Source organism: Apis florea, unplaced genomic scaffold, assembly GCF_048593485.1.
Source record: "Apis florea isolate Af1SG1 unplaced genomic scaffold, ASM4859348v1 contig_3203_pilon, whole genome shotgun sequence".
NCBI lineage: Eukaryota > Metazoa > Arthropoda > Insecta > Hymenoptera > Apidae > Apis > Apis florea.
Genome location: NW_028256723.1, coordinates 7,229,006 through 7,244,060, shown reverse-complemented (window position 1 = coordinate 7,244,060; position 15,055 = coordinate 7,229,006). Strand labels below are relative to the sequence as shown.

The window sequence follows — 15,055 nt, the reverse complement described above, 5'->3', positions numbered from 1 at the left end:
TTAGAATGAAAGAAAGTGTAGCAATCCGGAATTAAAAATCTTTCCTCTACTACCGCATAAATCTTAATCGGTCAGTTGCAACGAACAATATTAAAAAAAACTATCTTTTTAAATGAAGATAAGCTTGTATTATAATACATTGGCTTGTAATCATAATTATATCACATCAATATTCTTCGAAATGATTATATAATAAAATGTTATAACAATACAAATTTTCTTTCATCAAAATCATAAATCATTTATATACAATAATATGAACAATTATATTGAAATTATAAATACTGGTAAATATATTTAATTTATTGCGAATTAAATTTAATTTAAATGCAGAATAAAAAATTGTTTTTACATCAACAATAAAAATAATAATGTCTAATTCTAATTAAATCCAGCTTCATATTTCAGATTTTTTATTTTTTAAATATAATAATAAGAAAAATTTATATAAAATGATTAATTCGAGAATGTTTCTTACATTCTAAGAGAATGTTTCAGACTTTTCACCTTGATCGAGTGTCGATACAATTGTCGATCGAGAAACGAGAACATACTTGATATTACTGTGAAATGTACATTCCATGATTATTAGGGCGCATCGATATAAAATATGCAAAAAAATATTAAAAATTGATAAATGAAATAATTAAAAATCAGAAAGAAATGTAATACGTATAAAACTAATAATTTGTTTTGAAAACTTGTCAATAGAAAAGATAGAAATCGGACAAAGGTAAAGGTAAGCAAAGAGAAGGAAGCAGAAACAAGAGAACGAGAAAAAAAGAGTGCATGTTCATATGTACATAAATTATATGTATAAAAAAATAAATATATAAATATAGATCGATATAATGAATTTATAAACTATATAGATGATTAAAATTTTATTATAAAATATGTAAGTTGGATAAGCACATGAAAGTAATGTAAAAGCGATTGAAGTGAACGAACCGGTTATTTATCTGCTTGTTAGTCAATTATCCTGCTGTATTGCCTGCTCAAAATGGTATAAGGACAAGCAATATTTCACCGTAACGTGAACTATGAATATAATATAACTATTGAATATGTTACATTAAATTTTTCTATATTATTTCATTGTGTATATTTTTAATGTTTAAACTTACTTTAAGTCTAACAGTTAAATTATTATTATTTATAAGGTTGAATAGTAATAATTTTAGATATTAATTCATGAAATAATTAATATAATTGTTAAATATTAATATAGGTATATAAAATAAAAAAAGAAAAGAAGATACAAGAATTAGAAACAAGTTTATGATTTTATTTATTATATTATCACGCATTTGGAGCATAACATGGTTTATAACTGTAATCTTATTACATTTACAGTATTTCAAATATACAAAATAACGACAATTTTTTTTCCAACTAGATGGAAAATATTAATATATAATGCCATAAATATGATCTATCATTTTTTTTTTTTTTCAATAATAAGGTCGTCGAGGATTATTCTGAAAATAAAAAGAACGCATTATTTTATATTTATCATTGAATATATTTCATATATATGATAAAATTATTACCAAAGGATTAGGCCTAAATCTATAGGCAAGCATCATTCTCTTTCTGTAGGCATCAAATTCATCATCATCTCTGGACACACCATCAGGTCTTTCAGAACCTAAACCAGCGCTATCAAATCTATTGGTTGCTCTGTTAAAAGAAATTAATATTAAAGAATAAAAAATAATAATTTAAAATGAATAATAAAATCAAATAATAATAATCAAAAGAGATTCTATAGAAAAAATAATTATCACTTATATACATCTGAAATATAATATAAAGATTATAAGTACGATATAAAAATGAATTACTTATTAATGGGTTCAATGCGACCATTGCCTTCACTACCTAATCCTTGTCCTTCGCTCCAACCAAGTTTTTGTAACATCTGAAATCCTAAACAATTATAAACATTAATAATTTATCTATCGAATATGTTATTAAAAAATTATATTATATCGTATGTGTGTGCATAAATACACATTTTCACGCATATATATGTAAAATACGTACCTATATTGTCTTCTTTCAGTTTGTACTCCTTGTAATCACTAAGATCAGGTTCTTTCCCTTGCTTAACCGCATTATATTGCTCCATAAATTTCTTCAGTTCGTCTGGTGGTAAAAAATCACCAATATGATGTTTTCCTTCCGCTTGGGCTGTTAATTCTTCTGCCCACATTTGTGTTGCTTCCATTTCGGCAGATCTAAGTTTGTGCTCCCAAGTACCACCTTCCGTTTCTTCATCACTATCGTATTCATATTTGTGTTTACCCTGTGCTTCCAAACGTCTTACTTCTTCTCGTTTTCTTAATAAATTTTGATATAGAAGATTTATCTAAATAAAAGTTAAAATGAAAAATCAGTCGATACGATTTTCTAGAAATTTAATCAAAATAATGAATTTGAGATCAAATTTTACATATAATTTTATTACCTTATAATGATCCTCGGCTTTCTTCCATTGTTCCTCGGTAAGATCCAAAGTACCGAAAGTTTGTCGAGCATATTGTATCAAAGCTGGATCGTTTCTTGATATTTTAGTCAACATAGGATTTTTTGTTTCAGTACGTTGCACTTTCGGCGGAGGTATTATAACAGCAGGTTGTCCAATTTGTCCAGGAATTGCAATACCCGGCTGTGAGAAACTGCTACTGCTTTGTTGTTTACTATGAGTGGTCATCGTGTTTATTTCTGATATGGGCACTTTATTATCTGGATCACCCCATCGGCTACGTCTTTTTCGTTTACGTTCTTCCTTATTATCCTCTTTTATAGAATTATCCTCAATTTCTCTCTCTCGCTTTTTTTCTGCTCATATAAAAAATATAAAGTAAATATCAAAATTATAACATCATGATTGACGACTCGATTCAAAACACAATATATATATTTACCTTGTGAAGAAATATGTTTGTTAGAAATGGGGCCTTGATCACTATCGTCATTGTCGCTGAGAGCTTCCTCCGGACAATAGAGTTCCGCACCACTGTTTTTACTTTCCTTAGAGGATTTATCGGCGCGAAATTTTGCCACCAATCCCCTGTACTGCAGATAGGCTGCACTTTGCTTTTGGTGCAGAAACCTTGATTAAAATAATACTTAAGACTCTGACGAGTAACATAGTCTCCTAAATTAGATTCCTTTAGATTGAAAGAAATATAGTAATTTTGTAAGAAAACGATTCGTAAATTTGCATTTGCATATGTAAAATAATAAATTTATTTTAATTTACTCGTTAATATTGAAATCTTCAACTATTATCTCCATCTCGTGAAAAAAATAAATTACAATAAATATTACAATATATATTAACAAAAAAAAATTTGTATCGTTATTAAGAAAAAGAAAAAGATAAAATAATAAGAAAGAAAGAAAGGCATTTTACGTATCGTTAAATATTATCATATTATCAATATGATTTCATTATTCGTAAAAAAAAAAAAAAAAATACAGTAGCGAAAGAATTACGATACTATTCGACGAGTTTTGTTGATTATTAATATATTATCTCACTTATTTAGAATATTAAAAATTTAAAAAAAAAAAAGAAACAATATGTAAGAAATAAGTGTTGAAATAAAGAAAATGTGTTAAATGATAACGCGACACGTTAAGAGACTACAGATGGAGACCAGTGAGGACAGTAGTTACCATAATTTAGGATCTTGGGCATTCTTCTCTCGCGCTTCCTGTTCGATTTCATCCCCACACTCAGCGACGATGCGTGCCAACTGCTCAGCCTCTACGGGACACACTTAGAAGCCTTTGTCAGACATGCGTAACAACGCTAAAACTCTGGTTTTTGTTTTTGTTTCTGTAGTGTAGAACACGATATTCGTCTACACGAATAGATCAATCTTGCACGAATTTGCTTTTCGCAAGTTTCGTATTTGCCCACGATTGTCTTGTATTCGGCGTATCGCGCGCGCACACACGCACGCATACTCTGGATTGCGTGAACAAGTGGTCCGTTTTACAAGGGAACAACTTGTTCTTCATGAATGTAAACACGCGGCGATACGTCGAAATGAAGAAATTAAATGAAAATAATCGACATATCGTACCTAGCTGCTCAGAGGCTCGTAGACCAGTCAATGGCCTCACTGGTGGTGGCACTTGTATGTTAGGTGGTCCCATAGGTACCTGAGCGACTTGATTAGGAAGAGGATAACTGGTTGACATTAAAGAAAGTGGTGGTGGCCCGGCATTTTGGATTAGGGAAGGGGGCGGCACATTCGGAGGTGGAATATTCAAATTAGGCGGAGGAACTGAATTTATACTCGACGGCACATTGTGAACTGGTGGTGGAGCGGACATCATTACGGATGGTATCACATTTGGCGGTGGAACATTTGGAACATTTGGCACGTTTGATGCATTCGGTACACTGACCACAATTGTCTGTGACGCCGGAATTGGCATTATACTTGGTGGTATTTGCGTCATTGTTGGTAACAAATTCGGAGGAGGAATGTTTGGAGGCGGTAAATTCATAGGTTGCAATGGTGCTGGAGGTGGTACACCACACTGAGGTCCGGTTGAAAGTACATGTTGTCGGGTGTCTGATTCTGATGACACTAATAACGTAGACGACAACGAAGATAGTGGCAATTGATTCGATGACGATGATGCTGACAACGGCGACGCTGATGATGACGGTAGCGACGGTAGTGACGATAACGATGATGACGACGATGGCGATGGTGACGGCGATGTTATCGATGAGGGAAGTTGTAAGCCAGTTGATATCAATGTAGAAGAGGAAGAAGAAGTGGTGACAGAGGAGGATGAAGAGGAGATAATGGAGGAAGTGGAACAGGAAGCAGAGGAAGAAGATAACGATAATAAAGGCGGTGGTGGTGGCGGTGATGACAACAATAATGACGATGATGTCGATGATGATGTCGAAGAAGATGATAAAGGTGCTAATGGATTTGGTGAAGGTAGTGGTGGTGGTAAACTTTGTAAATTGGGCGATATTGTTCGAGACATATGAATATTTGGTGGAGGTATATTAGTATTTGGAACAGGTTGAGGAGGTTGCACAGGAAGGGGAGGTAGAGGTGGAGGTGGAGGTGGAGGTGGACGAATCGTATGAGGTGATGGTATTTGCATTCGTGGATCTCCAGGTCGATCATCAAGTCTAGGGAAAGTGTTACACATATTTTTTGGAGGAGGCATTTTTGATAGATTCGGAGGAGGTATATTGGTTACAATATTCCTCATATTAGGTGATGGTACGCCAGTAAGATGTGTCATAGGTTGAGATGCAGGAGAAGGAACAGTAGATAGATTTCCATTCCGAGAAATAAATTGTGGATGGTTGTGCTGCATACGCTGTCCATTAGAAGTTACTTGATTAAATGAACGTCTGGCTTCTGGACTTTGAGATGCTGGACGTCTAGTCGGAGATGGACTGGAAGACGAGTTATGTCTGTTCTCAGAACTCTTCTCCCAATGAATATCTTCTCTTCTACGTTCTTTTTTATTCTCCCAATCTTTATTTCTGTCATTATTTCTTCTTCGTTCCTTGTCCTGTGAAATTTCCCTAGTTTTTTCTTCCTTTTTCTCTTCTAATTTCAAAGGAAACATCAATTCCCCTTTTCCTGTTCCTTTGTTACTTGCAATTTTTTTGAATTGATCCAAGAAGCTACCATCATTGGCAAATAAATTAATTGTTTGAGACACTGGTTTATCTTCATCTTTTCTGGAAGAAAATATAGCGTATTTGAAAGAAGTTATTATATAAAAGTATCAAATCAACAAGTAATAATTTCTAAGAAATCACAATATTATTATTAGTATTTTACAAAGTATTATTAATTATTAGTAAAATATATTATATTTAATATATAATAATTTAATAAATTTATTAAATTTATTAGCAATTTCTTTGACATTTATATACACATGTCCATACACATGTCCATACACAAGTATGCGCGCGCGCGCACACATATTATATATATATATATATATATATATATATATATATATATATACACATTACATTTCATTCACAATATAAAGCTAAATGAGTAACAGGATTAAATTACAAAAAAAATAATAAAAATGTTTACGATACTTTAACACACTTATCCATTAATATATTTGAAATGATTTAGATAGATATTAACGTAACAGCTACTCACTTGGAAGAATTCATTTTATTTTCTATCAAATTCGGAGCTAGCGCGTTCGTTTTTTTCAAGTTTTCCACAGCTTCTTTTGCTTTCTGTTCTTGCATTTTTGCCTGTATTTCAAGCTTTTTTTGTTGAATAATTTGTTCTTGTTTTGACATTTGCGCAAAACGTTCATTTCGGGATGTTTTCGATACAAACGGATCAGAACCTTTCACACCGCGGTACGCCATATTTATTATATCGCAGATGACTCCCTATACACTTAACGATATTTCGACCTAAAGCCAACTAATACCTGTTAGCAATCGCATCGACGTAGCAGCACCAGCGTTCTAGCATCAACCTTAGCGCAACCAAGCGGCAGATGATTTAACTAAAACGATTAACAATTACACAATGGATTATGAAAAGAAAATTTAGATTCAAAATATTATTATACGAGGTATGTTGTTTAATAATCGCGTGTAGTTAATAATTTACATTAAAGAAAAAATAATTAAAGTATAAATCCAAATTGTATAAAATAATATTGTATTCTATTATAAAATATAACTTGTTTATATGAACATTGTTTACATATACAACAGTTATATGCAATTTTGTAATTAAATTTTATTTTACTTGATCTTCACAACAAAACATTTCATTTTGCATAATAGTATGTTTTCAAATGGCGAATAAAGTTTATTGTATTTAAATCAAAACAAATAAATCTGATTATGACTAATTTAATTTTAATTAACCATCATTAAATTATTTTATATATTCTTCATAAAAAATATTGTATAAATACTTATATATATATATATATGGAAATAACTATATCGTACTCGTAACTATGGACACAAAAAACTTTAAACCTTTATTACGTATGTTTACATTACACGAGTGAATATCAACGATCATGTACATAGCGTAACCAAACATTTTAATTGCATTTTATATACAGGATTAATTAATTTAGAGAAGAAATATCAAATTGACGACGATTAAATGGAGAAATGTTTAACGATATTCACGAAAAAAGTAAGTAACTGATAAATAATTGAATAATCAATTGATTAATAATATATGTATTTGAATAGAAAGAAATAAATGATATACACGAAAAAGAAAAAAAAAATGATTAAAATGTATTTAATGTGTATCGTATTTTCTTATTTCTGAATATAGTATAAAAATTAACATATGATAATTTTAATATTTTGTCAAATAAATTAAATATACAATACAATAAATAAATAAAAAAGCAATGAAATTTAATAAACTAATATACATAACATATAAATATACAGTATGTTGGAATCGAAAAGAGAATCGATCAAGATTTTTATTCACGAAAGAAAATATTGGTTGAAAAACTTAAATTACTCTGTCGTTTGATCGAGAACAATACGAAGCAGCAGCTAAAAAAGGAAACAATATGGGATGAAAATAATAAATTGTGCGATTTTGTAAGAGATGTTGAGAAAGCTAAACAAGAAATAACACGTACGTAAATTTCTACATAAATACAGTTCATATATTATAATGTAATAATGTTAAGTAATTTAAAAATAAATATTAAAAAATATTTATTTGTTTAACTTTTGTTGCATAAATTTTGAAAGAAGACTTAAAGAAAAACAATGCGTTATTTTTCATATAGAACGAGAGAGTCTTCTTCATAAAGAGAATTTAAATTTTAAGCAATTTCAACGAAATGTTGAATTAGAATTGGAAGCGATAAAACTTGCGAAAAAGAATATCGAAGAGAATTTGAAGGAGACCCTTAAAAAACGAACGTAAGTAATTTTCTATACATTCTTTCTGCTCGAGAAAATTAAATGTAAAATAAATATAATCCTTGAATATATGTTGTTAAAAATATATATTTACAATTTAATATACATTTATTCTATATGTATACGCAGTACTTAATAAAACGTTTTATTATATTAAAAATTATTTTTAATATTCTTTTAGAGAAGAATTCTCATCCAAGATTTTAGATGCAAACTCAAAGAATAAAATAAAGATAAAATCAATGGAAATGGAGATCGAAAAGTTCGATCTTCGTTTAAAATCTAATCACGAGATAAACCAGTTGGAAATTAACGATTTATACAACAAACGGTAGGCAGAAGGATAATCTTATTATCACTATACGACCGATTTATAAAATTATATTAGAACTAGAAACTATAAAATATAACAATATAATATTTAATTATATATAATACACTGATGTACAGGTACAAAATGAAAAAACGATATCTAGATGAATTGATAAAATACGACAAACATATAGAATCACTTTATACGTATAAAAGTACTCTTTTAAGTGAAAAAGATCGTATCAACAAGGAATACGCGATTATTCAGGTGAGCTAAAAATATTTTAGTATTTATTTTATATATTTACAAATTTACGATTCCAAAATTTGAAAATCAAATTCACACATTTTGAAGGATCAGCTCATCGCACAACGCAGTTTATATAAACAATTAAAGGAGGAACAGGAATTAAACGAGGAAAAGGCTTTTCTAGAGAGGATAGAAAATTTTCGCCGAAATCACGCGGCGAAAATTATTCAACAAAATTGGAAATTATATCACATGCGTGTGTCTGTGAGAAAAAAGAAAGGTAGAAAATAATTTGCAATCAATTCAAGATTTCAATTTTTATCCTTACAGTTTTTTTTTAAATAACACGGATAAAATATATGTGTTGTTTTGCTTGAATAATTTTTTTCTTATGTTAAATCGATAAATTATTATTACATTTTTTTCTGAGTAACAGTAATATATATTATAATTGCAATAATACACAGATTTTAAACAGAAATTATTAAATATCTAACTATATTGATCTTTTACTATGTTTAGAAACCTCCCTTTCTCTCCTTCTCTCTCTTTCTTGTTATCCTTTTCTCTTCTTTCCTTTAGCCCTCCTCTTTCTGTGTCGCCACTCTGTTGCTCACCCTCCCTCTGGATTTTCGCTCTTATCGCGATCGTGTTTACATTTCGATAATATAACTTGCAGAGAGCAAACAAAATATTCTCTCTCTCTCTCTCTCTATTTTGAAGGAAAAACATGGAACTAAATTACACGTATCTCTCCTACAATTTTACGTAGTCTGTCTTCCAAAATGCAAAATAATAGGCAAAAGTAAATTGTAACTTCATTATTCAATCATCAATTTATTTAACACAGAAATGCAAATTAAGAAAGATAAAGTGACAAAACAGAAAAAACGAATGGGAAAAGCTTGAAGAAGTTTAAAAAGAGAGGGGAAAAAAGAGAGAGTAAAGAAGTGAAAGAAAAATACCTTTACCTAAAAGCTAAAAGGTGATGAACCGCGCAACTGGAAAACGAATAGTTAATAGTCACGCGGAGGTTGACGCATGCTCTGTAACGTTTCCCCGGGGTGATATTCAGTCAGGCAAACTGAGCCAGGAGCCGAGGCTAGTAGACGTTCGATCGTTACGAGGTGAATCGGTGGTCGGGCGTACCGCGAAACGAACAATTTTGGACATGCGTATCGATCGTTATCGTTCTCACCTACGTACGGCCACTTATTTCTGGAAAATATCTTCCGTTATTAGCATCAATTCTGATATTTAGTTTGCACACCAATAATAACCTTTCGCTTCGTCACGAGGAAAAAACGGTTGAGCAAGAGAAACGAGAGCGGACGAAAGAAGAAAAGGGAGATAGGAAGAGAAAGAGAGATAGAGGGGGAAAAGCGAAATCTAAACAAGAAAAAGAATATCGAAAATATTCCCTATATATATTATACTATATGAAATGAGAAAAATTCCCAATTGAGGGCTTGGATCAATTGCTTAAAACGGATTCGAATTTTGGAAAAGTCGAAAGGAAATTAATTAGGGTGAGATCGAAGCAATCCTAGCATGATATTATTAGATAAAAACCATTTAGATGCATGCCGACATTGGATAGTCGGCTTCCAATCTTCCCCGTAGAACGAATGCGCACCACCTGTAGCTCGATATCTATGCTCGGAAGGTCAATCACCCTTTCATTATGTTCCTTCGCAAATGTAAGTAAAACAAATATTTTTTTTTTGGCAATCGATCATTGTATTATTAACATCTCGATATATTTTATGCGTTTATTTATCAATTTATCTTTTCAATTAGACAATGACAAGATGTTCATTGAAAATTAAAAGGGCACATTTGAAAAATTAAAGATTTTATGTTATTAAATTTTACGATTGTTGTGCTTATTTTATAAATTTTTATTTATGAAGAAAAATTATTTAGAAAAAAAACGAATGATTTCTCTAATATGAAAGAATAAATATCAATGTTTTAATGAAATTAAAGAATATAAGATCGTTTTGTAATCATTGCAATTATTATGATCAGTATTGCGCGTTCATTTGCAAATATCTCAATATCAAAATAATTTCAAAATTTGTTTCATTCATTATGTGAATATGATTTAAAAAATAAACAAGTGGTTCGAAATATTTAATATAAAAAATAATTAATATTTATTATTTCGTTGTTCAATTATTTTATACGGATAATTAATATTTTTTATAGCAAGAAATGAGGAAAATATAGAAATAAAATAGAAGAAAGGAAGGACGAGAGATAAAAGGGAAGAAATAATAGAAATAGAAATAAAAGAATAAGAAAGAAAACGCGATAGAAAAAGCAAAGGCTATCCGATTCATCTTGTTTCACTGCGACAAATTTGAGCAATACAGTTTAATATCTATGTATATATTACATTTATTAATATAAAGTAATATTTAACGAGTTTGCATTATTTTTAAGTTATTTTAATAACAAATATACTCGTTTACAGTTTCAGCAGGATGTACACTTTACATAAATATTCTAAATATATCACGAATGAAAATTAATCGGATTCGAAATCATTAAAGGAGAAATTATGACTGAAGAAAGTAACAACACCGTTTCTTGCAAATGGAGCATGGAGGAACGGGAAAAGATATTAACTACAGGAACGTTAGAACAAAAAAAAGAAGCTTTCAGAGATGATGAAGAATTAATGAAAGAAACAACCAAATTTGTAAGTGATGTTATACAAACGGCGATCTCGGAAGCTTCAAAAAGGAAGATGGAGGTTTGTAATTTATATCGTTTATATTGCGTATTTAAGACGGAATTATTGTCGAAACTATTCGTTATGTATATAATTTTATTTTATTATTTTCAGAAAGGTGATGATAGTGAAGGTAATCAAAAAAAAAAAATTGTATTTGACAGCAGAGAACGAATCGATTGCATTTCATCAGAAAAGCATATCGTGAAAAAAAGATACATTTTAGATAGATTAAAGATAGATTTTTATTTCAAAATTTATTTTTATTCATAATTTTTTTTTTTTGATAATTAAAATATTTGTCTGTGTAGGAAGTAGATTAAAGGGTATCGGTAGCATCACTGGTTGGAATCGTCGTGCACGTGGATTTTGCAGTCGAATATTGAACGCGCTATGCCCGTGCTTCACTAGCAATGGTAAATCGTAGAGCGTATCGAATTTAGTGATTACGCGCGATTGTGCAGCCATGTTCAAACATTGTAGCTTTGCTCTTGTAGCGACTCATTTCCTTAACCTGATCATCAAATTGATTACTCATAAATTTCGTTTACACTACTGCTCATGATTATCCGGAAATTTGTTTGCAAGATATAAGTCTAATTACAAAATCACGAAAAAATTGATTACTTTACTTTTTGCGATTTTAACGATACGATGAATTTGGTCAAATTTATATATCATTTCTACGAAAAATCATAATATTGATTGAACCGAATATTCATAGTAGTGTATGTGTTATTTATGATAGTGTATAATTCCATGTTCGAGGACGGAACGAAAACTTTGCTATCGTTATACTTTCATGTTACAATATTTCAATATATTATGTTATATTCCAATTGAATTCGAGATTTGGAACTCCATCGATTGATAAATTTTTTAACTTTTTTCTCTATTTTATATTGTTCAGTGTATTCATATTATATCCTCTGTTAACTGAATGAAAACTTTTATTTACAAAATAATCAACAAGCAATCAACAACATAGGTAGTGGAATAATAAATGAGGTAAAATATATACTAAGATAATATAAGCGAAGCATAAAAGAAAGTAAAAATATAAGGTAATATATATATATAATAATAGTTATAACAGTTATTGTATCGATCACAGGTTGATATGCATTTTATAATATATATATATGTATACAAAAAATTCGATGGATGAGTGAATATCTCAATTTTCATATTTGAAAAATGTATGCGTTATATATAAATTTTCATATTATATCGAAAATTTCACGAGGAACACGCGTATTAATTCGAGATCTCGAAAGGCTCGAAAACCTGAAAACCAATCAGGACGTCCTCGTTCATTTTCATTGTTAAATAATTAACGCATGCTCGACATTCGACTCATTCTCTATCTTATCCTCGTGTCCTGTAGTTACGCAGCTATTACATGTAGCAGCAGCCTATAAGATCACTTGGCATGCGTGACAACGCGTACTAACGCGTATCATTGAGACGCGCTCATAGTTTGAATATATTCATCGATACATCTATTAATGTGATTATATACATAATTCATAACATCGTGTCAAATTATTTCTAAAATGTCTCGATACTCTTTTCATATGATGATAATACGGATACAAATGTAGAATAATTTAGTGGGTAAATATACATAACCTATCTTTCCAGAGAAACAAATGTCTATTGAGAAAAATTACAGAGATATGTGAAACAGTGTATCGGGACGCGAAACAAACATTGTGCACGTTGTAACCACTAGGCATAACACATGCTTAAAATATTGTTATATTATAACATTAGTATATTACATTATTATATCTATTCTTTTCATAGAATTATTCGCCTGGACACCGTACCGATATCGCTTCACAAGACCGTAATTGTTTGCTGCCTACCAGAATTACCATGTTTTGCCGAGCAACCAATCCTATTGATAAGATAATAGATATCACGAATATTCGTGTATGCAAAATTAAAAGAAATTAGTGAATCGCGGTCAACGGTCGGTTCTTGATCCTATCTGCTATTGGATTTAAACAATTACAATTTTGTATTACAAATTGTCAATAATTTCTACAGTATTGATTTATGTCTTATCAGAATTCTAGTCAATCCGAATATCTCTATAAACGTATGTATGAATGTATATTCGTATACATATTATGTGTACTACGACTTATGGTATGTAGTTGTTCCCGAATTTTTGTATTAAAATTTTAATCCTTTCCATATGAGATTACGAAGAAATGTTAATATCTAAAATATCTTTCTTTGCAACGTTGCGTGTTTAGGAGCGATGGATATGCGATTCTGTTTCCTTTCGTGTCCTTACACGTACTTATATGTATATTAGTTCACCGAACAGAACGCAAATAATGCGATCATAAATAATGAAGAAAAAAAAAAAAATGATGTCAATGTGGAAAGAAAATTAGTTGTACGTTAACTGCTAATCCTTTGTGTAATAATTTTGTGCTAGTCAAATATCAAGAAATAAAAAAAGGTGAAACAAAAATGATGGAATGAAGATGCAAACGAATGAGACAGAGTAAGAAAAAATAATGAAAGAAAGGGAGAGAGCGAGCGAGCGAGAGAGAGAGAGAGGAGTGAATGAGAGAAAAAGAGATTAATTAAAGATTATATATATTCAGTGTACAATTACTTGATGTGGGATCAAAAAAAAAAAAAAGCCTATTAAATGACAATCAAAAAGAAATGCATTGTACATGCATGGAAATTTATTTACACAAACAAGATTGCAACATGTTTGTTGCGAATTTGTTGTTGAAGAAACAATCAAATTGATTAAACTTTTCAATTATTACATGGCCGAATCATCAAGACACAATGAAATATAATTAATATATAGTATACGTTTGTGAGTGCATACGTATACGACTGAAGTTATATGTATGTATGTACAAATAGACGCAATTACTATTCTTGTGCATCTGTAATAAATATACAAATGTAAATAAAATGTCATTAATAAGTTGTGTGTTAATTGTATTTACAATTTTTTTAGGAATTCGATATTTATATATGCATGTGTATCCAGTTAATATTTCTAAATTGAGATAAATTAAATGCATAATCGTAATAGAAATCAATTCACAATTTGGATTCTACTTATGAAAACAAGAAATCGTATCATTATTACTTAATGATTTAATTCTTTTAGATGAAGAATAGATTTAGATAATGATAAATTGTTCTTGCAGTATTGTAATTTAATAATTTTTAATAAATTAAGTATAAATAACTTTTAAACAGAAAGATAGTTAATTTAGAAGAACTTGAGAAATTGGAAATAAGAAATTATTAAATTATATGTAATATGTAATATATGCAAACTGGTTACCATGGAAAGTTACATACTTCTATAGGTTAACAGATGGTTATTGAGAAATCAATCATCACATTGCCTTAAATATACTGAAGAAAGTATGACTAAAGAAGTGTAAAGATAGTTTTTTTAAATTAAGAGATAGAAATAATCGACTTTTACGTATATTATTTTTTCTATTTCATTGTTGAAATAGAATTGGTGTGTATAGTGATTTGCGTGATTTAAATTTTATCAAATCGATCAAGAGGAACTATTCTCTGTTGCTAACCATACATTTGTAAAGAAAGTAGAAAAGAAAATAATTTGTATCCATAAATATAACTTGATATATAATGTTTATATAACAAAATATGAATCAATATATCGTGTGCAAACAATGTATCTTCAATAATGTGAATTACAAGATTTGTATTATAGGGATTAAATTTATTTCATAATTTATCTTGATATATTAATTATTAA

General features: G+C 29.7%; 3 protein-coding genes across 5 annotated transcripts; 2 read left to right on the top strand and 1 right to left on the bottom strand.

The window, feature by feature from the left end:
• Positions 1–1,267: 1,267 nt before the first annotated feature.
• On the bottom strand, positions 1,268–6,497 carry LOC100871452 (uncharacterized). 2 transcript variants are annotated; one of them, XM_086911099.1, is made up of 9 exons: positions 6,192–6,497; positions 4,104–5,746; positions 3,691–3,793; positions 2,934–3,121; positions 2,474–2,847; positions 2,050–2,374; positions 1,848–1,932; positions 1,554–1,683; positions 1,268–1,481 (listed from the first exon to the last, which is right to left on the bottom strand). In XM_086911099.1, the coding sequence occupies exons 1-9, from the start codon at positions 6,410–6,412 to the stop codon at positions 1,455–1,457; spliced, it is 3,096 nt and encodes a 1,031-aa protein (XP_086767225.1). In that variant the 5' UTR covers positions 6,413–6,497; the 3' UTR covers positions 1,268–1,454. The 2 variants fall into 2 exon arrangements, with proteins under 2 accessions (XP_086767225.1, XP_012340248.3); XM_012484794.3 differs by having other exon boundaries at positions 3,691–3,781.
• LOC105735024 (uncharacterized) lies at positions 6,491–9,029 on the top strand. Of its 2 annotated transcripts, XM_086911100.1 has the most exons (7): positions 6,491–6,624; positions 7,132–7,208; positions 7,478–7,673; positions 7,831–7,966; positions 8,148–8,297; positions 8,417–8,546; positions 8,634–9,029. In XM_086911100.1, exons 2-7 carry the CDS (start codon positions 7,176–7,178, stop codon positions 8,817–8,819), a joined length of 831 nt encoding a protein of 276 aa, XP_086767226.1. In that variant the 5' UTR covers positions 6,491–6,624; positions 7,132–7,175; the 3' UTR covers positions 8,820–9,029. The 2 variants fall into 2 exon arrangements, with proteins under 2 accessions (XP_086767226.1, XP_086767227.1); XM_086911101.1 differs by lacking the exon at positions 6,491–6,624 and having other exon boundaries at positions 7,052–7,208; positions 8,640–9,029.
• A 585-nt stretch (positions 9,030–9,614) lies between these two features.
• Positions 9,615–14,236, top strand: LOC100871141 (uncharacterized). Its single transcript, XM_012484799.3, has 6 exons — positions 9,615–10,228; positions 10,740–10,918; positions 11,008–11,289; positions 11,383–11,401; positions 11,580–11,684; positions 13,078–14,236. The coding sequence occupies exons 3-6, from the start codon at positions 11,095–11,097 to the stop codon at positions 13,122–13,124; spliced, it is 366 nt and encodes a 121-aa protein (XP_012340253.1). The 5' UTR covers positions 9,615–10,228; positions 10,740–10,918; positions 11,008–11,094; the 3' UTR covers positions 13,125–14,236.
• The last annotated feature ends 819 nt before the right edge of the window (positions 14,237–15,055 follow it).